The 26,520-nt window shown below is 46.5% G+C and overlaps 1 protein-coding gene across 1 annotated transcript in view; it reads right to left on the bottom strand.

Moving 5' to 3' along the window:
• The window catches only part of CCDC88B (coiled-coil domain containing 88B), a 264,648-nt gene that overhangs the window by 106,868 nt on the left and 131,260 nt on the right, over positions 1-26,520 (bottom strand). Inside the window, exons 4-8 of the mRNA XM_040409106.1 lie at positions 24,360-24,429; positions 22,792-22,850; positions 20,689-20,772; positions 13,430-13,570; positions 8,679-8,836 (exon numbers count right to left, since the gene is read on the bottom strand). Coding sequence (XP_040265040.1) covers positions 8,679-8,836; positions 13,430-13,570; positions 20,689-20,772; positions 22,792-22,850; positions 24,360-24,429 — 512 coding nt within the window. The remainder of the gene's footprint in view (positions 1-8,678; positions 8,837-13,429; positions 13,571-20,688; positions 20,773-22,791; positions 22,851-24,359; positions 24,430-26,520) is intronic.

Below are 26,520 nucleotides of genomic sequence, written 5' to 3'. Positions count from 1 at the left end.
GTGCCACAACAACACTTTGACAAAAAAGACCGATTTCTTCTGGCTACCTGCCTCAGCTACTATTCTGATGCTGCCACCCGCCTGATGCCACACATCTGATGCCAAGTGCTCCTTCTTTCACCCACCACCTTCAGCTGGTACTGGTATTGGCACCTCCCTCCTCACTCTGTCACCGGGTCACTCTATGGTCTCCTGATGTTGCTGCCACCTCCACTCTCTGTCACCTTGCCACTCTGCGGTCTCCTGATGCTGCTGCCACCTCCACACTATGTCACCTTGCCACTCTGTGGTCTCCTGATGCTGCTGCCACCTCCACATTATGTCACCTTGTCACTCTGTGGCCTCCTGATGCTGCTGCCACCTCCACACTGTCATTTTGCCACTTTGTGGCCTTCTCCTGTCACGGATGGTGTACAGGAAACAAGATAATACCATATAAACAATGTCACTCTGGATCCACAACTAAGGAACAAAGGGAGACCCCTGCAATAGACCTGCCGCTCTCCCTCACTGCTCAGCCTATGCGAACACCCCAAAGGTGGATGGCCGCATATCCACGTTCCTCGGCAATCTATTGCCTGAAGACCCTACAATAATGAAGGGACACGACCACCGGCTCCCTACACTGACACGGAGGGAGTCAGGGTCACCTGGATCCATAAAAGACAAAATCATAAATACATAAACAGCACTTATCTTGCAGACGACTGAGGACTGAAGACTGAGGACTGGGAACTGGGAACTGGGAACAGCATGCACACACACTCCAGGAAGTTGTATCAGCCGCACACTACTGCATTATGGGGAGGAACTTAAAGGGTAGCAATCAGTCCAACTGCATGACAGCTGAGATAGACTAACGAGATGAGAAACTAAACCAAAACAAAGAAATTCAAGGAGGAGGATCTGAGAAGCTCCTGTGAGCGCTTCTCAGCTGTCTGGCTGTGACAGTACCCCTCCCTCTAGGAGTGGACTCCGGACACTCAGAGCCCACCTTCTCAGGATGGGACCTATGGAAAGCCCTGATGAGACGAGAGGCCTTAATGTCCGTCACTGGGACCCACATCCTCTCCTCAGGACCATAACCCTCCCAATGAACGAGGTACTGGAGGGAACCGCGGACAAGACGAGAATCCATAATCCTAGAGACCTGAAATTCAAGATTTCCATCAACCATAATCGGAGGAGGAGGCAAAGGCGAGGGTACAATAGGTTGAACATAAGGTTTCAATAAGGACTTATGAAAAACATTATGGATCTTCCAAGTCTGAGGAAGATCAAGACGGTAGGCAACAGGATTGATGACAGACAGGATCTTGTAAGGCCCAATAAACCTAGGACCCAACTTCCAGGAGGGAACCTTCAATTTGATATTCTTGGTAGACAACCACACCAGATCACCAACATTCAGGTCCGGACCAGGCACACGTCTCTTATCCGCCACACGCTTATATCTCTCACTCATGCTCTTTAGATTATCCTAAATCTTTTGCCAAATAGATGACAAAGACGAGGAGAATCTGTCCTCATCAGGCAAACCAGAAGAGCCCTCTCCCGAGAAAGTCCCAAACTGCGGATGGAACCCATATGCACCAAAAAATGGTGACTTATCAGAGGACTCCTGACGACGGTTATTTAAAGCAAACTCAGCAAGGGACAAAAAAGAACACCAATCCTCCTGATTCTCCGCCACAAAACAGCGCAGATATGTCTCCAGATTCTGATTGACGCGCTCTGTCTGGCCATTCGACTGCGGATGGAAAGCAGAAGAGAATGACAACCGAACCCCCAAGCGAGAACAGAAAGCCTTCCAGAATCTGGAAACAAACTGCGTGCCCCTATCAGAGACTATGTCTGAAGGAATCCCATGCAATTTGACAATGTGGTCAATAAATGCCTGCGCCAGCGTCTTAGCATTGGGCAAACCAGGAAAAGGGATAAAATGCACCATTTTGCTAAAACGGTCCACCACCACCAGAATCACAGACTTCCCCGAGGAACGAGGCAAGTCTGTTATGAAGTCCATGGACAGATGTGTCCAAGGACAGGAAGGAATGGGCAAAGGAAGGAGAGGACCTGATGGCCGTGAATGAGGGACCTTGGCACGAGCGCAAGTCTCGCAAGCTGCCACAAAACCCTCAACCGACTTACGAAGCGCAGGCCACCCGAATCTCCGAGCGATGAGATCCAGTGTGGCTCTTGCCCCCGGGTGCCCAGCAAGGACCGTGTCGTGGTGTTCTTTAAAAATCGTGTGTCTCAAAGCGAGAGGCACAAACAACCTCCCAGGAGGACAAAGATCAGGAGCTTCTGACTGGGCTGCCTGCACCTCTGCCTCCAATTCAGGAAAAAGAGCAGAGACCACCACACCTTCAGCCAAAATGGGACCCGGGTCTTCAAAATTCCCACCTCCTGGAAAACAACGTGACAGGGCATCTGCCTTCACATTCTTAACCCCAGGGCGGAACGTAACAACAAAATTAAACCTTGAAAAGAACAAAGACCATCTGGCCTGTCTCGGGTTCAGACGCTTGGCTGACTCCAAGTAGGCCAGATTTTTATGGTCAGTAAACACGGTAATAAGGTGTCTGGCTCCCTCTAGCCAATGGCGCCATTCCTCAAAAGCCAACTTGATGGCCAACAATTCCCTATCTCCCACATCATAATTTCTCTCTGCGGAGGAGAGTTTCTTTGAGAAAAAGGCACACGGTTGCCATTTGGCAGGAGAGGAACCCTGAGACAAGACCGCACCCACCCCTACCTCAGAAGCATCAACCTCAACTATGAAGGGTAACGAAATATCAGGTTGTACTAGGATGGGAGCGGAAGCAAAACTCTCCTTGATATTAGAAAAGGCCTTACGCGCCTCTACCGACCAGGAAGAAAAATCTACCCCCTTTCTGGTCATATCAGTGAGTGGTTTAACAACAGAGGAATAATTCAAAATAAATTTCCTGTAATAATTGGCAAAGCCCAAAAAACGCATCAGCGCCTTCTGATTCTCAGGAAGCTCCCACTCAAGCACAGCGCGGACCTTCTCGGGGTCCACGCGAAAACCAGAAGCGGAGACAAGAAACCCCAGAAATTGGATTTCTGGAACCGCAAACACACATTTTTCCAGTTTCGCGTATAATTTATTCTCCCGCAGGATGAGCAAGACCTGACGTAAGTGTTCCTTATGAGTCTTGAAATCAGGAGAAAAAATCAAAATGTCATCCAAATACACTAATACAAATTTTCCCATTAAATGATAAAAAATGCTGTTGACGAAATGCTGAAAAACGGCTGGGGCATTCATCAAACTAAAAGGCATAACCAAATTCTCAAAATGGCCCTCAGGGGTATTGAAAGCCGTCTTCCATTCGTCTCCTTCTCTGACCCTAACCAGGTTGTATGCCCCTCTTAGGTCTAATTTGGAAAAGACTTTAGCCCCAACAACCTGGTTAAACAGGTCCGGGATCAGAGGAAGCGGATAAGGATCACGAATAGTGATACTGTTCAGCTCCCTGAAATCCAGACAAGGTCTTAAAGAACCATCTTTTTTCTTAACAAAGAAAAAACCAGCGGCAACAGGTGACTTCGAGGGTCGTATGTGTCCTTTTCTCAGACTCTCAGAGATATAAGCCCGCATAGCGACCCTCTCAGGTTGGGAGAGATTGTATAAATGAGATTTAGGCAGCTTGGCGCCTGGGATGAGATTAATAGGGCAATCATACTCCCTGTGCGGAGGTAAACCCTGAACTCCACTCTCAGAGAAGACATCCAAAAATTCAGAGAGGAAAGGTGGTACAGTCTTAGTAGAAACTTCAGAAACAGATGTTATGAGGCAATTCTCTCTGCAAAAGTTACTCCAACCATTTATTTGCCTCGCTTGCCAATCAATGGTGGGGTTATGTTTAGTGAGCCAGGGTAGCCCCAACACTAGAGGAGTAAGCAAACCGCTAAGGACGAAACATGACACATCCTCAACATGAGCATCACTCACAATTAAACGGATATTGTGAACTATGCCCTTTAATGATTTCTGAGAAAGTGGAGCTGAATCAATAGCAAAAACAGGAATATCCTTTCCCAAAGTGCATACCTGGAAACCATGAGTTATTGCAAATTGATTATCAATGAGGTTGACAGCTGCTCCACTATCCACAAAAATCTCACAAAAAATGCTCTTGCTCTCTAGCGCCACCCTAGCAGGCAGGACAAAACGGGAACTACAAGCAAACGGAAAACCTTCAATTTCCGCCTCAACCCTGCCAATAGTAACAGACGGAACATTTTTAAAAGATTTTTTCCTTTTTGTCTCTTTATTACTCCCAGACAACTGCCTGAATCTCCTAGAGGGACAAACATTTGCCAGATGATTTATACCTCCACAACAAAAACAAACCCTCTCCTGCGGGCTGAATCTTCTATTGTCAGAGGCAATCAACCCCAGCTGCATGGACTCCTGCTCAGAAGGGGCTGACAGCGACTGAGACCCCTGTGCACAGAATGAGACCGCTGCACTGTCCCAGGACTGAGTATGACAGGAAGGAGAGATCTCTCCCCTCTCTCTAAGACGCCTGTCAATACGAACAGCCTGAGACATAGCAGAATCCAAGGAGGTAGGTCTTTCATGAAAGGCAAATGCATCTTTCAATCCCTCTGAAAGACCATAGCAAAATTGACTTCGGAGTGCAGCATCATTCCAACCCGTATCTGCTGCCCATCTCCGAAATTCTGAACAGTATATCTCTGCGGATTGTTTACCCTGGCATAACAGACGTAGTCTAGACTCAGCCAGAGCAATACGATCCGGATCATCATATATCTGACCCAGGGCTAAAAAGAATTCATCCACTGAGCGGAGGGGCCGTGCCCCCTCCGGTAGCGAAAAGGCCCAGGACTGAGCGTTACCCCTGAGCAGCGATATAATGATCCCCACCCTCCGTTCTTCATCACCAGAAGAATGAGGAAGAAGGCGAAAATGGAGTTTGCAAGCCTCTCTAAAACGCACAAAATTCTCACTACCCCCGGAGAACGTATCCGGGAGCGAGATCTTAGGCTCAGCACAAACTCCATGAACGCAAGCTGAACCGGTCACTTGAAACTGAGAAAAAGTCTTACGGAGATCAGCTACCTCCAAAGAAAGACCCTGAAAGCGTTCAGCCAAAAGTGAAACCGGATCCATGCTTGAGACGGTTTTGGCGGCTGATAATGTCACGGATGGTATACAGGAAACAAGATAATACCATATAAACAATGTCACTCTGGATCCACAACTAAGGAACAAAGGGAGACCCCTGCAATAGACCTGCCGCTCTCCCTCACTGCTCAGCCTATGCGAACACCCCAAAGGTGGATGGCCACATATCCACGTTCCTCGGCTATCTATTGCCTGAAGACCCTACAATAATGAAGGGACACAACCACCGGCTCCCTACACTGACACGGAGGGAGTCAGGGTCACCTGGATCCAGAAAAGACAAAATCATAAATACATAAACAGCACTTATCTTGCAGACGACTGAGGACTGAGGACTGAGGACTGGGAACTGGGAACAGCATGCACACACACTCCAGGAAGTTGTATCAGCCGCACACTACTGCATTATGGGGAGGAACTTAAAGGGTAGCAATCAGTCCAACTGCATGACAGCTGAGATAGACTAACGAGATGAGAAACTAAACCAAAACAAAGAAATTCAAGGAGGAGGATCTGAGAAGCTCCTGTGAGCGCTTCTCAGCTGTCTGGCTGTGACATCTCCTGATGCTGCTGCCGCCACCTTTGCACTTTGTCATTGTGCCACTCTGTGGTCTCCTCATGCTGCTGCCACCTCCGCAATCTCTCGTTGTTGTGCCACTCTGTGGCCTCCTCATGCTGCTGCCACCTCCTCAATCTCTCGTTGTTGTACCACTCTGGTCTCCTAATGCTGCCACCACCTCCACACTCTGTCATTGTGCCACTCTGTGGCCTCCTCATGCTTCCGCCACCTCCAGACTCTGTCATTGTGCCACTGTTTGGCCTCCTCCTGATGCTGCTGCCGCCACCTCCACACTCTGTCATTGTGCCACTCTGTGGCCTCCTCATGCTGCTGCCACCTCCGCAATCTCTCGTCTTCGTGCCACTCGGTGGTCTTCTCAAGCTGCTGCCACCTCCACAATCTCTCGTTGTTGTGCCACTCTGTGGCCTTCTCATGCTGCTGCCACCTCCTCAATCTCTCGTTGTTGTACCACTCTGTGGTATCCTGATGCTGCCGCCACCTCCACACTCTGTCATTGTGCCACTCTGTGGCCTCCTCATGCTGCTGTTACCTCTGCAATCTCTCATCGTGGTGCCATTCTGTGGCCTCCTCATGCTGCTGCCACCTCCACAATCTCTCGTCGTGGTGCCACTCTGTGGCCTCCTCATGCTGCTGCCACCTCCGCAATCTCTCATCGTTGTGCCACTCTGTGGCCTCCTCATGCTGCTTCCACCTCCACAATCTATCATTGTTGTGCCACTCTGTGGCCTCCTCATGCTGCTGCCACCTCCTCAATCTCTCGTCGTTGTGCCACTCTGTGGTCTCATCATGCTGCTGCCACCTCCGCAATCTCTCATCTTTGTGCCACTCTGTGGCCTTCTCATGCTGCTGCCACCTCCATAATCTCTCTTCGTTGTGCCACTCTGTGGGCTCCTGATGCTGCCGCCACCTCCACATTCTGTCATTGTGCCACTCTGTGTCCTCCTCATGCTGCTGCCACCTCCGCAATCTCTCACAAATGTGCCATTCTGTGGCCTCCTCATGCTGCTGCCACCTACGCAATCTCTCATCGTCGTGCCACTCTGTGGCGTCCTCATGCTGCTGCCACCTCCACAATCTCTCATCGTTGTGCACTCTGTGGTCTCCTCATGCTGCCGCCACCTCCGCAATCTCTCATCGTCTTGCCACTCTGTGGCCTCCTCATGCTGCTGCCACCTCCGCAATCTCTCGTCGTCGTGCCACTCTGTGGCCTCCTCATGCTGCCGCCACCTCCGCAATCTCTCATCGTCTTGCCACTCTGTGGCCTCCTCATGCTGCTGCCACCTCCGCAATCTCTCGTCGTCGTGCCACTCTGTGGCCTCCTCATGCTGCTTCCACCTCACAACTATGTCATAGGGCCACTCTGTGGACTTCACATGCTGTTCCCACCCTCCCTACTTCATGACTGGGCCGCTATTTAGCCTTTTTGGCTTGTCTGACATCATCTGTTATTTGACCCTTTTTCTGATCTGTCAGAAGGAAGGCAAAATGAGACGCACAACGGATCCTCTCTGTGTAGCAGCTGTAAGGCCTGTATGGTCCCATCAGAATAGGCTTGTGATTTGGTAGCCAAAAGCAGGAGTGGGTACAGAACACATAAAACATGCAAATATTACGTTCATGTGTCATCTCTGTTTTGGATCAACCCCTGTTATTTTTGGCATTAGTAATACTGATGGATTACTGACCAAATGCTTACCGAGTGAAGGCAGATGCTCCACAGACAGGATACATTTTTTGTGGGTTATTATTCTGTTGGATCAGAGGAAGGGCAAATTAATCAGTGACGTCAAGACAAACTTACTGCTGACACCCGTTGCACTCTGTCGGGGGGCTCTACTTGTTTAAGCGTTTATTGAACAGCTGTGGAATCAGCTGCCGACGGTGTAAAAGAAGTGCGCTTCTTCTTGGCGCTAACATCGACCTGTAAGGCTGAGTTCATACTTGAGTTATTTGGTCAGTTTTGGCCCCGTGACTGCCCAAATAAGTGAAGTGTGCAGTGATTCTAAGAGCGACGCCTGTTATCTGCATATCATACGGAGTCACAGTATTATTTAACTACCAAAGCAGACTCCCTATGCATGTTACTGTTCTACACCACTATAAAGGCTCTCAGCAATCAAGAAATAGCTGTAACAAAACTCGCCGCAAATATATTCGGATCGACATTAATCTTTACCCAAAAATTCGGCTAACCGGCGAATCGAATTTTTGAAAAATTCGCTCATCTCTAATAATAAACAATACAATGGCGTTAACACATTATTCAAGGTGATTGGTAAATGGTTAAATTTTATTTTGGTAATATACTATTTATTTAACATTATGCTAGATTTTGTAGCACAGAAAATTCAGCCCTTTCACATGACAGGTTTGTAGTGTAATGGTAAAATAATTTCTTCAGTAAATCTATTATGTGCTGACAGAGGGCTCCTCTTCCAAACTATATCCAGCAAAGCTTCATATTCGCTGCACTGAAGTGAATATTAATGAGGCTGCCAAGGCCCCCACTGTGCAGGGTCCCTGACTGCAGTACCGCCAGTACTGCCCTGGTGGCGGCCTGTCTGTTATATATAGCTTTATATGATATGGAGCAGAATTTCTGAGTAAAAAGAAAATGTAAATCCTGACAGGACTTCTAGGCAAGTCAGTGAGAGTCCTGAACTCCCTGCCCACACACTGTGATTGATCCATGAACACATACTAATGCAGGGAGATTTGTGGGCGCGGGGTATCAGGACTCTTACTGTCTCTCCTAGGAGTCCTGTCAGGATTTACTGACAGGACCCCAGTGTTGCAAAGGCACCATTGTTGGCCAAATTAGTTTTTTAAATATTTTCATTAATGTTGATATATACAGCCCCTTGTCATACATGTCAGAGGATGCACATAAGATCTATCATTCTACATATGACTTACAGCTCTTGACGTACACGACGTAGCTTGCTCTGTAGATCTGCAATGCGCAGAGAATGATTTTGCCAAGCATTTGGATCAGAAATCACATTTTGAGACACTGCTTGTGACCTCGGATCAGTCGTTCTTTTCTGTTGGTCCCATCGGATGATTGAATGCCGCTGTAAAGTAATCACTTAAAGTTTATTATTTGGAAAAGCTATATTCTAGGCTTAGGCTACTTTCACACTGGTGTTTTGGTTTCCGTTTGTGAGATCCGTTCAGGGAACTCACAAGCGGTCCAAAACGGAGCAGTTTTGCCCTAATGCATTCTGAATGGATAAGGATCCGTTCAGAATGCATCAGTTTGGCTCCGTTCCGCCTCCATTCCGCTTTGGATGCAGACACCAAAACGCTGCTTGCAGCGTTTCTGTGTTCGTCTGACAAAACTGAGCCAAATGGATGCGTCCTGACACACAATGTAAGTCAATGGGGACAGATCCGTTTTCACTGACACAATCTGGCACAATAGAAAACGGATCCGTCCCCCATTGATTTTTAAAGGTGTTCAAGACGGATCCATTTTGGCTATGTTAAAGATAATACAAACGGATCCGTTCTGAACAGATGCATGCGGTTGTATTATCTGAACGGATGCGTTTGCGCAGATCCATGATGGATCCGCACCAAACGCGAGTGTGAAAGTAGCCTTATATCTTCATATTTTTGTCATGTGGGTTATTTGCATATATCATATGTTTGAATATCTGTATGTAAATTGTAACCTTCTGATCCATAGTGGATGATTGTCAAAATAGTCTTTAACTGAGTAAACTTTCAATATATGGATAAACAATTATTAAAACTGACTAAGACATGCTTTGGGGTAATTGTATGATTCAAGCATGTAATATTAACTATTTATGTCCTTGTCAGGGATCATTTGTGCAGGTGATGTCAACCTTGGGTATAAAGAGGGGGGGTATTTAAATAAGAAGAGGGTGCATGGTATTCCGCATCTGTTGTTGTACACCTGTATATTGTGTGATTCCTCCTTGTTTACTCCTGTTTGCTTTCTGCACACCCCTCCTGTCTCTGCCTGACGTTGCTTACTTCATTGTTGCTATTGTGTTTTGTTTCAGTCTTCCTATGTTGTCTGATCCTTTTTTGTCCGTACTATGCTTGATTGGTTCACCTACCACATTCCTTGATATCTATCGACAGGTATTCAAGAGGCCAAGAGCTACAGCAATATCCATAGCTCCTTCTTTAGGTTTCATTTGAACTCCAAGACCTTATCTACTCAGTGCCATTTCTATAGAGGCCTTAGGATCTCAACTACATTTCCTCTTGTCTAGAGCTTGTCTTCCATTTCAGATTTGCTAACTCAGGTTTAAGGCTAGGTCTACACGAGGACATGTGTCGCGCGACAATAAGTCGCACAACTACACTGCCACGTTTGTTGCAAAACATTGTCGCACCAATGTCGCGCGACAATACATTCGAGATAGAAGGATCTTCTATCTTCATTCAGCAGGACCTGTGCTGGCGTCACCAAAGGTGCTTTTGCAGGTCCTCAAAGAAGAAGAAAGAAGATGATGCTGGCTGCGCGATCAAGTGGATGAGGTGAGTTAATTGTTTTTATTTTTTAACCCCTGAAGCAGCATTTTACTAAGCATTCTGTATTAAGAATGCTATTATTTTCCTTTATAACCATGTTATAAGGGAAAATAATACAGCAAATTGACATTTATCAATTTACTAACATCATCTCCTAGCAACCATGCGTGAAAATAGCATTGCATCCGCACTTGCTTACGGATGCTATGCGCAGCCCAATTCATTTCTATGGGGCCTACGTTGCGTGAAAAACGCAGAATATAGAACATGCTGCGATTTTCACACAACGCACAAGTGATGCGTGAAAATCACTGCTTATCTGCACAGCCCCATTGAAGTGAATGGGTCAGGATTCAGTGCGGGTGCAATGCGTTCACCTCACGCATTGCACCGAGCGCGGAATTCTCGCCCGTGTGAAAGGTGCCTTATTCCTCTTTCACACGGGCGTCGCGTGTGATTGCCGGATAAGATGCGGGTGCGTTGCGGGAAAATGCACGCTTTTTACGCGCGAGTGCAAAGCGTTTTAATGCATTTTGAGAAAAATCTGCATATTTGGTACCCAAAACCTGAACCCGGACTTCTTCACAGAAGTTCGGGTTTGGGTTAGGTGTTGTGTAGATTTTATTATTTCCCCTTATACATGGTTTTAAGGGAAAATAATAGCATTCTTAATATAGAATGCTTAGTAAAATAGGGATGGAAGAGTTAAAAAAAATAATAATTATTTAACTCACCTCATTCACTTGTTCGCGCAGCCCGGCCTCTCTTCTGTCTTCTTCTTTGATGACCAGGAGGAAAAGGACCTGTGGTGACGTCACTGCGCTCATCACATGGTCCATCACCATGGTGATGGATCATGTGATGGACCATGTGACATCACCACAGGTCCTTTTCCTTCTAGTCATCAAAGAAGAAGACAGAAGAGAAGCCGGGCTGCGCGAACAAGTGGATGAGGGGAGTAAAATTATTATAATTTTTTTTTTAACCCCTCCATCCCTATTTTACTAAGCATTCTGTATTAAGAATGCTATTATTTTCCCTTATAACCATGTTATAAAGGAAAATAATAATGATCGGGTCCCCATCCCGATCATCTCCTAGCAACTCACTTCTACGGGGGCCTGCGTTGTGTAAAAAAAAGCACAATATAGAGCATGCTGCGATTTTCACGCAATGCACAAGTGATGCGTGAAAATCGCCACTCATGTGCACAACCCCATAGAAATGAATGGGTCCGGATTCAGAGTGGGTGCAATGCGTTCACCTCACGCATTGCACCCGCGTGGAAATCTCACCCGTGTGAAAGAGGCCTTAGGCTTGTTATTATTAATGACCAGCCTTGAGGTTTCTTTTTACCCCTTTTCCCACTTATCACCTATGTTCAGTCTGGGGCTGATTAACATCTAATTACATGTTGAGCCATGCCCACTAGTACTAATTAACATCTATTTGAGTATTGAACAACTTGAAAAAGAAAATTAAAAAATGAGAAATATAAATTAAAAAACATGAAATGAAAATTAAATCAGCAGCAGGTGATGCTGGTCATTTTCATTTTCATTTTGTCACAGAAATAGCATTCAGGGATGAAAAATTAATCTTAAAATGTCACTTTGCCTTTCATTTATCCATTTTTTTTAACCATAAAATTGCAGTATGTGTGATGAAAATTAAAATTAAATGACAAAGGGATTTTTTAATTCTATTTTTGTCATATATTATCCATGCTTGGAGTTAAAATTTAAATAGAAAATTAAAGTATTTAACAAAAAGGTATTTGCATTTCAATTTTGTTTTTTTCAATTTCATTTTTGGCTGCTCTTATGTCCCGTACTTGCAGGAATTGAACACCACCTGCTGCTTTATGCTACTGTGCAGCTATAGCTCTTAAAATGTTTATTTGTTTATGATGTTAAGCTGGAAAAGTAGAATACAGCTACAGCAATATACAGTATATCAGCTGTCCAATAACCTCTAGCTGCTCGGTTGTGAGTACACTAGCAAATCATGTTTTTAATAATAATGGGTCTTGAGCTGAATGATAAAAAGAATACATGAGTGATAAGTCGTAAAAGAGGTAAAAAGAAGCCTTATTGATTCTTAGGGCTCTTTCACACCTGCGTTGTTGTGTTCCGGCATAGAGTTCCGTCGTCGGGGCTCTATGCCGGAAGAATCCTGATCAGGATTATCCCCATGCATTCTGAATGGAGAGAAATCCGTTCAGGATGCATCAGGATGTCTTCAGTTCCGGAACGGAACGTTTTTTGGCCGGAGAAAATACCGCAGCATGCTGCGCTTTTTGCTCCGGCCAAAAATCCTGAACACTTGCCGCAAGGCCGGATCCGGAATTAATGCCCATTGAAAGGCATTAATCCGGATCCGGCCTTAAGCTAAACGTCGTTTCGGCGCATTGCCGGATCCGACGTTTAGCTTTTTCTGAATGGTTACCATGGCTGCAAGGACGCTAAAGTCCTGTCAGCCATGGTAAAGTGTAGTGGGGAGCGGGGGAGCGGGGGAGCAGTATACTTACCGTCCGTGTGGCTCCCCGGGCGCTCCAGAGTGACGTCAGGGAGCCCCACGCTCATGGATGACGTGATCGCATGGACACGTCATCCATGCGCATGGGGCGCTCTGACGTCATTCTGGAGCGCCCCGGGAGCCACACGGACTGTAAGTATACTGCTCCCCCGCTCCCCACTACTACTACTACTTTAATAGCGTCCTGGGTGCCATAGTAACACTGAACGCATTTTGAAGACGGATCCGTCTTCAAATGCTTTCAGTTCACTTGCGTTTTTCCGGATCCGGCGTGTAATTCCGGCAAATGGAGTACACGCCGGATCCGGACAACGCAAGTGTGAAAGAGCCCTTACACTGATGTTAGCAGGATGCAAACTTTTGGCCCCAAACAAATATACACTTAATAAAAACAGCAGAGTCTAAATTGGATATGATAGTGAGGAAAGGTTTAACATGACTGAAGATAGCTCTTGGGCAATCATGCAAAGCCTGCACTTTCAATCTCTAATAACTCAATTTCTTAGGTTAACTAAGGTTATACAGGTGAATTTACCGTATTATTGTGTATTAGCAAGAAATAAAACATTCTGATACTATTACAGCACAACACACAAGCAAAATACTATTATTCTTACCTCCAGAGCATCATCTCTCTGCTTCAGGATATCTTTTAAGTGAGCACATAACACATGGACCACATCTTCCAGGTCGGAATGGGAGAGCTGACACAACTCTGACCCTGGGAGAGCTAATACTTTCTGAGGGTCTTGAGTCATCTTTGAAGAGAGTAAAAAATAACTGTCATTAAAAAGTAAGTAAAGAGACAATAAGTAGGAGGTTGTAAGTGGGTGAAGAATTGATAACCCACACTTATCCTGTACAAAATAATGTTTAGTTGTATGCGCCTTTAAGGAGGAGTCTAATTTTTGTAGTTTGAAATGTCATGCTGTATTGTCTAATTATGTTCCCACAGAGTTCATGCACCTGAGTAGCCTATGCATAGCGAGGGACTGGCTGACCCCTGCACACAGTGGTGTTGCCACACCCATTCTGGGTAGTTGGCACCAGGAAAGAAGTTCCCTGAGTGCCATGAGGAAGAGTTGTCAGTCAGTGGGGACTGCTGTGATGGAGCCTACGCTGAGATGTCATCGGTAGATGGGGGTAGAGGTGCATCTGTAGAAGAGAGTTTAAGAGGATGGTCAAGATTTCCCTCATAGGAAATCTACAGTAAAATATTCACTCACACTTACAACTTTCAGTATGCAATCAGGTCAAAGGAAACTCCTACTTCCACCCGATTCCTAAGGGCCTTTTCACACTTGACCCTTCCCTGCATTTCCATTCACCACATGACCAAACCAACCAGGCCACAAACAGGCATCAAGGCAGCCAACCTCCCAATATGCTGACCATCTGTCACGTCTGCAATTTTTTCAACAGTGGATCTCAACTGCGGGATAATAGGATCAATCAGATATGAATCTCAGGCGTCACTCACAACCTCAACGGTGAGTTTGAGATTCTACCATCACGTGATCAGGAGAAAATAATTCAGGTCGGCACAGTACTATTGCTTCATAGACTGCGGTTAGGTGTTTAGAATATTAGAATGCGGTAGCTGCCGCAGGTTAACAGGGGCCACTCAGTAAGAGTCCTACACAGTTATCTCAGCCTGCATGTAAGTAAAGGAGAGAAGCTCTCTCACATAAAGGGTACTTGCGATTGGCAGCGCTATGCGATGGTGGAAACTCCCAAGGAGACTGCAGTATCAGGCCAGAGTGGATCCGCCTTCCAGTTGGTAGTGAGGAAATGAGAAGGGTCCGGTTACTGAGCAGATCTGTCCTCCGGATGGCAGCGGGGTAACTGGAGCGGGTCCGGTTGCGGTGCGGATCCGTCTCCCAGATGACAGCAGGGGAGAGGTGAAAGGGTCGGTTTCTGGAGATCCCATACACAGGTGGTGAGGCAGCAGGCGTACCGACAACAATTACAGCACGCCATGCCGTCTCACCAGCCCCCTTAAATGGAACCAGGAAGTGCAGTAGGGACCTCTGATTGGTCCGAATGACTTCCGCGTTCCACCGTGGAACGCAGCCGGCGCGTCACAACCCGGAGTTCGCGCGTCTTCCGCGTTCCACGGTGGAACGCAAGGACCGCGGCAGACGAACAAAAGGCCGTCGCGTCGGCGGCATTACAGTATCCCCCCCTCAAAGGAACGCCTCCGGAGTTCCCCCTGGGAGTAGGCCGATCAGGATACCTACGATGGAACAAACGGGTCAATCTAGGAGCATGTACGTCCCGCGAGTCTTCCCAAGAATCATCCGCAGGAGTATAACCCTTCCATCGTATGAGATACTGTATAGATGATCCCCTTTTACGGGAGTCGAGTATCTTGTCTACTTCGTACTCAACTTCACCCTGGACCTGAATTGGGGGACCAGGGGGGAAGGCTCTAAGGGGGAGTCGGTTAGGTTTGTACGGTTTAAGCAAGGAGACATGGAAAGAGGGATGGATTTTCCAGTCGGGAGGGAGAGTTAGGCGTACCGCATTTTGATTCAGGACTTTCTCGATGGGAAATGGTCCGATGTATTGGCGACCGAGTTTCCTAGCGGGCACGTTAAGGCGGAGATTTCTCGTAGACAACCATACCTTGTCTCCCACACAGTATGCGGGGGGATTAGAGTGTCGAGTGTCATAATGTCTTTTTTGTCGCTCTTTTGCGGTCTTCAGATTACCTTGTATTGCAAGGGAAGTCTCTCTTAGACATTCGAGATAGTCCTGAACTGCAGGAACGTTCCCGGGTAAGTAATCAGGGGGCAGGTTGGTGGGGTGGAAACCGTAGTTTGCATAGAAAGGAGAGTATTGAGTGGAGGAGTTCATTGAATTGTTGTATGCAAACTCGGCCAGAGGTAGTAGATCGAACCAGTCATCTTGGAGATGGCTGCAATAGCATCGAATGTATTGTTCTAGACACTGGTTTACTCGCTCTGTTTGGCCGTTAGTTTGTGGGTGGTATGCGGTCGACATCCTGTGATCAACTTGGAGGGCTGTGCATAGTGCCTTCCAAAATTTTGATACAAATTGACTGCCCCTGTCGGAAATAATCGCGGAGGGTAAACCGTGCAATCGAAGGACTTGGCTGAGGAAAGTTTGGGCGGTTTCTTTTGATGATGGTAATTTTTTAAGTGGGGAAAAGTGAGCCATTTTGGTTAATAGATCGACAGTAACCATGATGGTGTTGCAACCCTCTGAGCGAGGGAGGTCGACTATAAAATCGACAGAGACAATCTCCCAAGGTCTGGTGGGTGTTTCTAGTGACATTAGTAACCCGTAGGGAGGCTTTCTGTCGGTTTTGGTAGAGGCACAGACATCACAGGTGGAGACATATTCGTGGATTGATTTGGTCATGTCTGGCCACCAGAATCTTCTGCGTACAAGCTCCAACGTTTTGGTGATGCCTGGGTGGCCCGCTAGGGGTGTGTCATGCATGAGTCGAATGACAGAAGGTTGCATTCTAGGAGGGATGTAAAGTTTGTCGTTTTTGAAAAGGAATCCATCGGTTGGTGTCAACCCAGGAGAAGCAGGAGGATCCCCTTCAGAGGGAGCATGTTTTAGGAGCTCCTTGAATCCTGTGGCGAGTCCCACAAACCGATTTGCCGGAAGTAGTAAGGCAGGAGGTTCTGCGTCAGTACTCTCTTCGTATAACCTGGAGAGGGAGTCAGCCTTTGTGTTTTTGGAACCTGCTCTGTAAGATATATGGAAGACAAAACGATCAAAAAAAAGGCTCCACCGTACTTGTCTTGCCGACATGGTTTTACAAGTTTTAAGGAACTGTAAATTGCGGTGGTCAGTGTAGATCATGATGGGATGTTTGGCTCCTTCCAAAAGATGTCTCCAGTTGCCCAGAGCATCCTTAATAGCTAACAGCTCTTTTTCCCCAATGGGGTAATTTTTTTCAGCAGTATTTAGAGTTCGGGAGTAGTATGCAACTGGGTGCAAGGGTTCAGAAAGGGATGGTTGTTGCGATAGAACTGCTCCTATGGCGAGGTGGGAAGCATCAACCTCTAGAACAAAATGGAAATCGGTGTTGGGCAATTGGAGTATGGGAGCTGAGGTATACCTCTGTTTGAGTATTTCGAAAGCCTTTTGGGCGTCGGAGGACCATGTATAGGGTATTGTAGTACTGGTTAGTCTTGTCAAGGGTTTTACTATCTCTGAGAAATTTTTTATAAATTTCCGGTAGTAGTTGGAAAAGCCTAGAAATCGTTGGAGTGCTTTGCGTGTGTGGGGCACAGGCCAGGCCTGGATGCATTCCACTTTGGACTGATCCATTTGAATCCCCTGGGGGGAGATGTGATATCCCAGGAAGGAAATGGAAGGCTGTTCGAAGATACATTTCTCTATTTTAGCGAAAAGGGAATGGACTCGAAGACGGGACAGCACCCATCTTAGGTGCCTCCTGTGGTCGGTAGGACTGTCCGAGTACACCAGAATGTCATCCAAATAGATTACCACGCAGACGTCCAGCAGATCACGAAAAATATCGTTAACGAAATGCTGGAACGTCGCCGGGGCATTGCACAACCCGAAAGGCATTACCATGTACTCGAACAGTCCGTACCTGGTTCTGAATGCCGTCTTCCACTCATCCCCTTCCCGGATCCTGATCAAGTTATATGCGCTTCTGAGGTCAAGTTTGGTGAAAATACGGGATGATTGTAACCTCTCGATCAGTTCGGGGATGAGTGGAAGAGGGTAGCGGTTTTTTATGGTAATTTTGTTGAGTCCTCTGTAGTCAATTATTGGCCTTAATCCGCCATCCTTGTTTTTCACAAAGAACATCCCTGCGCTAGCAGGTGAGGTTGAGGGCCTTATGAACCCCTTTTTTATATTTTCATCTAAGTAGGCCTTCAGGTGGACTAATTCTGGTTGGGACAGCGGATAAATGCGGCCCGTAGGAAGAGGACTGCCTGGGATAAGGTCAATTGGGCAGTCATAGGGTCTATGTGGGGGAAGTGTGGCTGCACCAGATTGGCTGAAAACGTCTTCGAATTCAGCGAGATGGGGAGGTAGCCCCATGGGAGCGACCTGCATAAGTGCAGTGTATGGATAACAAGTGGTGGTACAGTAGTGGGAATCCAACTGTACCTCCCCTATAGGCCAGAGGAGAGAAGGTTGGTGAAGTCTGATCCAGGGAAGCCCCAGTACTACAGGGAACATGGGAGAGGAAATGACATCAAAGATAAGGTGTTCGATGTGACCCTCTCCACAGGCCACAAGCAGTGGTTGGGTGTGGTGAGAGATTGGTCCTGAAGGGGATGTGGACCCATCTAAAAAAGTAATTGAGACGGGTTTCTGCTTCAGGGTGTGGGGTATTTTATTGGACTTAACCAGATGTGAATCTATAAAGTTGCCACAGGCTCCGGTGTCTATCATGGCCTTGACGATAATCCTCTCGGTATCCCACTGTAAGCTGAGAGAAATGTATATGTAAGAATTGCGGTGGCAGAGACTATGTGTCAATTTGCAGATATGTATCTCCCTACCTTCTGTCTTCTTTTTAACCGCCGGGCAGTCGTCTACTACGTGGTCAGGGGAGGCACAGTAGAGACATAGGTTCAACGTGCGTCTCCTGGCCTTTTCAGCCGGCGTGAGGGGTCCCCGTAGGGTTCCTAGCTCCATTGGCTCCTCTTTAGGGGTAGATCTGGCTCCTCTTACGGTTGGTGTGGGGGTGAAGACTCTCTCTGCTCTCCGTTCACGGAGGCGGCGGTCTATCGTAACGGAGCGTTGGATTAAGTCGTCTAAGGTGGGAGGTAACTCATCACGGGCAATCTCATCTTTCAAGGCCTCCGAGAGGCCGAGGCGGAACTGGTTACGAAGACTGAGATTATTCCACTCCGTCTCCCTGGCCCACCGTTTAAACTCGGCTATATAATCTTCGACTGGTCGGCGGCCTTGTTTGAGTGCTCTGATGGCAGTCTCAGCGGTCAATTGTTTACTAGAGTCATCATAGAGGAGTGCCATGGCCTCCATGAATCTGGGGAAAGAATCTAGGACCTCATCCTCTTCATCAAAGTAGGTCTCGGCCCAGGCTCGGGGTTCCCCTTTAAGGTAGGAAATGAGTGTGAGTACCTTTATACGGTCATTGTAGTAAGTGCGTGGACGTAGATCAAACATGAGTCTACACGAACTTATGAACTGACGGAATAATTTCCTATCCCCGGAGAAGGGTTCGGGGGCACAGATCTTGGGTTCAGGTCCCTCTCTGGGAGGTGCAGCACCTGTGTTTTGGTTAACCAAAGTACGCAATCTCTGGTTCTCCAGCTGCAGGTCCTGCACAGAGGCAGACAGGGTCTCGACTCTCTGGGATAAAGAAACCATATGTCTAGCGAGTTCCGCTGGATCCATCTTACTGGTGCTGTAATACTGTCACGTCTGCAATTTTTTCAACAGTGGATCTCAACTGCGGGATAATAGGATCAATCAGATATGAATCTCAGGCGTCACTCACAACCTCAACGGTGAGTTTGAGATTCTACCATCACGTGATCAGGAGAAAATAATTCAGGTCGGCACAGTACTATTGCTTCATAGACTGCGGTTAGGTGTTTAGAATATTAGAATGCGGTAGCTGCCACAGGTTAACAGGGGCCACTCAGTAAGAGTCCTACACAGTTATCTCAGCCTGCATGTAAGTAAAGGAGAGAAGCTCTCTCACATAAAGGGTACTTGCGATTGGCAGCGCTATGCGATGGTGGAAACTCCCAAGGAGACTGCAGTATCAGGCCAGAGTGGATCCGCCTTCCAGTTGGTAGTGAGGAAATGAGAAGGGTCCGGTTACTGAGCAGATCTGTCCTCCGGATGGCAGCGGGGTAACTGGAGCGGGTCCGGTTGCGGTGCGGATCCGTCTCCCAGATGACAGCAGGGGAGAGGTGAAAGGGTCGGTTTCTGGAGATCCCATACACAGGTGGTGAGGCAGCAGGCATACCGACAACAATTACAGCACGCCATGCCGTCTCACCAGCCCCCTTAAATGGAACCAGGAAGTGCAGTAGGGACCTCTGATTGGTCCGAATGACTTCCGCGTTCCACCGTGGAACGCAGCCGGCGCGTCACAACCCGGAGTTCGCGCGTCTTCCGCGTTCCACGGTGGAACGCAAGGACCGCGGCAGACGAACAAAAGGCCGTCGCGTCGGCGGCATTACACCATCAGCCCCTAGGCTAGACTTCCCATAGGCCCTCTAGGGCTTAGCTGTAGCCTCCCTTTGGTTTAGGTCCAGTGCCACCCAACTCACTTTGGCTCACATAGCCCCAAAAGACTCCCCAACACTGATCCCTTCCAAGGTTCACCGCAGGCGCAGCACACACTGCTTCAGCTACAGCCTACACACAATTGTACAAGCTGTGTTTTACCACTGCCAGACTGTCTCAGTTCACCACTCCCAAGTAGCAACAATTGTCTAGGTCAGCTCACCTTCTGCTCTTAGTGATGTTCTCCAGGCCTTGCTAGATGATTATCATGATGACACCTCTTGCCTTATAGGTCTCCAAAAAGTATGCCAGTTGACTCACTATGCAGCATCTCCATGAGCGCCTTGTCATACACTCTGGCCTCTAGCCCATAGTCCATTGGCTCACTGACACACCTTTCATGGACAAGCCCCAGACCTAACAATCCACAGGCTAATCTCAGGTCTTCTAAAAAACACACGTGAACCATCCACATACAATCACTTTGGCAGAAAACCACTGCCTATATCAGCTCCTCTATAAAAGTGGTTGGCACAACCATGTAAGTATTTAAGCTTTAGATCAGTAAAATCCTGTGGGGTTTCAATGCCTTGTAATGTTTTAAGAAGGAAGACAGACAGTATACTTAGATAAACTGCTGATTCACCTCCTGAATTTTCTCCGCCAAGTTGGTTTGGAAATCTAAATTTAGACTACGAATTCCACCTATTATTTCTTCACGACTCTCTCCCTGTAAAGATACCAAAGAGAAATTGTTTGGGAAATGTACGTGAATGAGTAACAGAGATCATAACAACGTTGTTATGTAAACTTTATGAGAGAGGTCTGCAAAAATGATACCTTAGGATGCATTCAAACAGTGAGACATGATGTGTAATATATATTTACATTAGTACATACTATGTATACGAGTAAACCAGAGCCTATATTATATTCAGTTACATTTACTGCTTCTAAAATGCGTTATTATTATTTTTTTTGCTGAATAGATAACCATAATGTCAGCACATACAGTGTATTCGGAAAGTCTTCAGACCCTTAATTTTTTTTTCACATTTTGTTATGTTATGGCCTTGTTCTAAGAAAAAAATATATATAGTTTCCCCCCATAAATCTGGACTCAACCCCCCTTAATAAAAAATGAAAACAGAAATTTACCAATGTCTGCAAATTAATTAAAAAGTAGAAACGAAAAATTTGCATGGATATAAGTATTCAGACCCTTTGCTATGACACTTGAAATTTAGCACTAGGGGCCTCCCATTTCTCTTTATCATCTTGAGATATTTCTACATCTTGATTGGAGTACACCTGTGGTAAATTTAGTCAATTGGACATAATTTGTAAAGACACAGCCCTGTCTATATAAGGTCTTACAGCTGACAATGCATATCAGAGGAAAAAAACAAGCCATAAGGAGAAAAGAACAGCCCGTAGAGCTCAGAGACAGGATTGAGTGGAGGCAGAGATCTGGAGAAGGGTACAAAAACATTTCTGCTGCACTGAAAGTTCTCAAGAGCACAGTGACCTCCATAATTCTTAAATGGAAGAAGTTTGGAACAACCAAGCTTCCTAGAGCTGTCCGCCCCAACAAACTAAGTAATCAAGGGGAAAGGGCCTTGCTAAGATAGGTGACTAAGAACCCAATGGTCACTCCGGCTGAGCTCCAAAGAACCTGTGTGCAGATGGGCGAAACTTCCAGAAGATCAACTCCCCCAATCTGGGCTTTATGGAAGAGTGGCCATAAAGAAGCCTCTGCTTAGTAAATGAAACATGAAATTTTGTAAAAAAAAAAAGGGCAGACTGTCAGAAACTGGAGGAAACCAGGCACCTGCCCAATACCATCCATACATTGAAGCATGGTGGTGGCAGCATCATGCTGTTAGGTGTTTTTCACTGGTCAGAGTTGAGGGAAAGCTGAATTGAGCAAAGCACAGAGATATTCTTAATGAAAATCTGACCCAGAGTGTTCTGGACCTCAGACTGGGTGGAAGGGCAGGCCCCCGAGCTAAATTTCAAGGTTCACAGCAAACGGTCTGAATACTTGTCCATGCAAAATCTAAATTTTTACTTTTTTATAAATTTACAAACATTTTTAAATTTCTGTTTTGATTTTTTTTTTTATTAAAGGGGTTGTCTGGGTTCAGAGCTGAACCCGGACATATCCCCATTGTCACCCAGGCAGTCCCCCTGACTTGAGCATCGGAGCAGTTTATGCTCCGATGCTCTCCTTTGCCCTGCGCTAAATCGCACAGGGCAAAGACATTTTTTTGAGTTCCAGTGAGTTCTGGGGCTGCCAGACGGAGGCTTCCGCCCAGCAGTGAGCCCGGTGATGTAAAACGGCTAGAGCAGCGCCCGGCAGTGTGTTATTGTAAATAAAAGAGCCCTTGCCCATCGGAGCATGACATGCTACGATGCTAACATCAGGAGGGCAGCCTGGATGAAAATATGGGTATGACCTTTAAGGGGTATTAGAAGCAGAATGATGAGGGAAAACGTAAATAGTTTTTATTTTAGCACAATGCTGCAACAACAAAATGTGCAAAAAGGTAAATGGGTCTGAAGACCTTCGGACTGTTCTGTAAATTAGCTGCATTGGGTGAGATTTACTAATCAAAAAGTGCAAAAATTTTGAATCACATTGCGCAAGAAAAATACTGTATGCCAAATTTATATGCTTTAGGCACATTATATGCCTCATTAAACAGTCTCAAAACGTGTCTAAAAAAAGTGGTATAGCATCCCTTACCTGTACAGCAGCTCCAAGCATCAGTGATAAAATCTTCTCCATCTCTTTCAGGGAGGCATCTAAATGAGCAAGTATTATATTTTTATATAAGTTTTCACATACCACTGGTAATTCATAGTTAAAGGGAGTCACTTCCCTGGAGTGCTATTAGGAGCTGACCATGCTATTGCATGGGGCCCATGTGATTAGAGGGGCAACCTGCTGCCCCCTGGCAATGACACTGATTTAGTGTCCTCAGAATGAGAATACAGTTAAATACATTGGTGAAGCAGGAAGTAGTAACCACCATTCACCCTGCAACCAATGATGTGGTGCTGGCAGCAGCAGTGAAATGATGTCATCACACCCCCTGAGCCTAACCACTGGACAGACCGGAGCAGATATGCAGTGAAAGATCTACTTGGTTCGTTGTTGAAACATGGGCTAGGTGAGTATTCACCCACTAAAAAGCACCATATTGCGTTGGGGGCACTTAAGGGGCACCATAATGGGTTGGGGCACATAAGGGGGTATAATTCTGTGTTGGGGACACATAAAAGGGCCCCATACTGCAGAGAGGCACATAAGCAGACATTATGCTGTATAGGGGCACATAAAAGATCACCATATTAGCGGTCTGGTGGGGCAGAGCTTAGCAGTGCTCTTTGGTGGAGTGGACGGTACAGCTTAGCAGTGCTATGTGGCGGGTGGAGCTTAGCAGGCCCCAGAAATCCCAAATGCGCCACTGGTACTACTGTATATGAATAGTAATGGTCCTGCTCCTCCTCTAACATCCCCACCCCCATTCCCCTGTTGTGGGCCTCTAAAGTGGCGCTGCAACACATTAACAGGATTCATGAGCTTGTACTAAAGAGGTCCTCACTATTATGTGCATGTCGCTCATGAGTCCTCTCAATATGCTACAGAGGCGCACAGCGGGGGAATAGGGGGAGCATGAACATAGAAAATAACAATCCCTACTCAACAGGAGCAGTACTATTCATGTACTACTAGTCATAATAATGCTCCAGGGAAGTGACAGATTAAAACCTTATTCACATGTCAGTGTTTTCCATCAGTGATTTTGAGCCAAAACCAGGTGCAGCTCTAAATACAGAACAGGTGCAGATCTTTCCCTTATACCTTATGTCTGTGGATGCTCCAGTCCTGGTTGTGGCTCACAATCACTGATGGTATTCACTGACCAAAACACTGACGTGTGAATGAGGCTTAGCCCTCATGCACACGACCATATGTATTTTGCGGTCCACAAAAAACGGATCCACCAAAAATACGGATGACGTCCGTGTGCATTCCATGTTTTGCGGAACGGAACAGCTGGCCCCTAATAGAACAGTACTATCCTTGTCCGTAATGCGGACCATAATAAGACATGTTATATTTTTTTGCGGAATGGAAATACGGACATACGGAAACGGAATGCACACGGAAAACCTTCAGTTTTTTTGCAGACCCATTGAAATGAATGGTTCCGCATACAGTCCTCAAAAAAAGGAACGGACACGGAAAGAAAATACGTTTGTGTGCATGAGCCTTTAAGACTATTTTCCTAGGACTGGCCAGCTGACCTGAAACAGGGTCCTGAGAGATAAGATGTGTGTCTGGAAGTGACATCAGGATCAATTGCTGGAGTTCATCCTAGAATAGATTAAAATATACTGATTTATTATCTGATCATGTACAGTACGCCTAAAAGAGAATGCTACTGCAGTATAGAAGTGGACTAAGCAGAGATTCCACATACATAATTTGTTTGGTAGCCATAACATCCCTTTACCTCACATCATACAACTGTTAGACTGGACCTCTGACTCTGAACTTCTCCTTTTATTAAAAAGCAAATTTGTCACCTTGTTTTTGGACTATTATCTACAGTAATACATGCGTAGAAGTGCAGATAAGGAGACCAGATCAATATTCTTTATTTTGCTACTGCCCCCCATTCCCACGCTGTCAGCGCTGCAATGTCGAGCAAGTAAACAATGAAGGGAAGGCTGCATTGGCACGGTGCGCAGTTTTCTCTTCAATCAGATGATCAGTGGGGGTGCCAGGTGTCAAGACCCTCACCGATCGGATATTGATGACTTATCCTGAGGATAACAATATCTTGGAAAACCCCTTTAAAATACACTGTCAGGGCTAACGTGCATGTGCACACGAGTCCTCTCTATTAAGACAGAACAGCACAGCAGCCCGGACTGTGTATTTCAGTGCAGCTTTGAGTGCTGAAAGTGGGGGAACCGGGGGCTGTAGGAAAAGAAAAAAAATTGGGGTGACAGATTCCCTTTAACCCGTAGAGGACCCGCGCCGTACATGTACGGCGCAGCTGGATGTGACTTGGGGACCAGCGCCGTACAGCGCTGGGTTCTGAAGCAGGATCACGGGGGAACCGGAGCACGATGGCTGCTCTTACCGGCAGACATTCAGGCCGGGTAAGGGCAGCATCGTGTATTTGCGCCCCCCTGCAGCTCCAAGTACTGCAATTGGCTGGTCAATGAAGACCGGTACATTGCAGAACCGGAAGCAGTATGGAGCTGCAGGGGAAGCTAGGGGGAAGGGTCATGTGAAGGTGACCGGTGCTGAACTAGTCAGCACCTGTCTCCTCCGAGATCAGACATGGGACTCCAGTGTTTGGTATCTCCTGTCAGCGCTGCGATTGGCTGAAACAACACTCCAGCCAATGGCAGCACTACAGCATCAGAGGGAACAGGAAGAATCCCTCTGCATGCAGCCATTCTAGCTGGAGACTGCATGCAAAGTGCACCTGTGCCCCTCTGTGCTGTATCTGCTGGGACTTGTGGTTCACCACTAGAGATGGCCTTAAGGTTCGCCCGGCAGTCATTTCGTAGCGAACTTTGCGCGTTCGCAATTCGCCGAACATGCGAACATATGGCGATGTCCGCCGGCGCCATAATCTTTTGCATTGACCCATGACACATCCATCAGGTGGGACAGGACAGCCAATTGAGACGTTTCAGCACATGGACACACCCTATAAAAAACCCGATCTGGCAGCCATTTTACATTCTGTGTTTTGCCAGTGTAGGGAGAGGTTGCTTTGTGGAGCAGGGACAGTTAGGGACACCAAACACTAGCTAATAGGGCCACAAAAGTCATTTTAAGGACTGGTATAGGTGTGCTATCGATAGGTGTGATATACTCAGGGATGTGATATACTTATAATATACTTTCCAATATAGAAAGTATATTATAGTGCATTTGTATTGTGCAGCAGTTGTGTGCGGTTATGCTGTGATACTGCAGCTATATAAAGGGACAACCGCTATTGGAACAACTATTTGCAACGGGTGTGATATACCTGTTGCCCCCAAAAAAAACTAATTGAGGGGTGTGACATACCTATAATATACTTTCTAACATAGAAATTATATAGCGCATTTGTATTGTGCAGCAGTTGTGTGCGGTTCTGCTGCGATACCGCAGATATACAGAGGGACAAGCACTATTGAAGCAGCTATTTGCAACGGGTGTGATATACCTGTTGATATACCTGTTCTTCCACAAAATACTGATTAAGGGGTTCGATATACCTATTTCCACCAAATATTGATTAAGGCCTGCGATATACCTGCTTCCACAAAATACTGATTAAGGGGTTCGATATACCTGCTTCCACCAAATATTGATTGAGGGGTGTGATACACCTGCTTCCACAAAATAATGATTAAGGGGTTTGATATACCTGCTTCCACAAAATACTGATTGAGG

The sequence above is a fragment of the Bufo bufo genome, chromosome 10, assembly GCF_905171765.1.
Source record: "Bufo bufo chromosome 10, aBufBuf1.1, whole genome shotgun sequence".
Taxonomy (NCBI): domain Eukaryota; kingdom Metazoa; phylum Chordata; class Amphibia; order Anura; family Bufonidae; genus Bufo; species Bufo bufo.
Note: the sequence above shows the minus strand (reverse complement) of the source record. Positions and strands in the feature narration are given on the sequence as shown.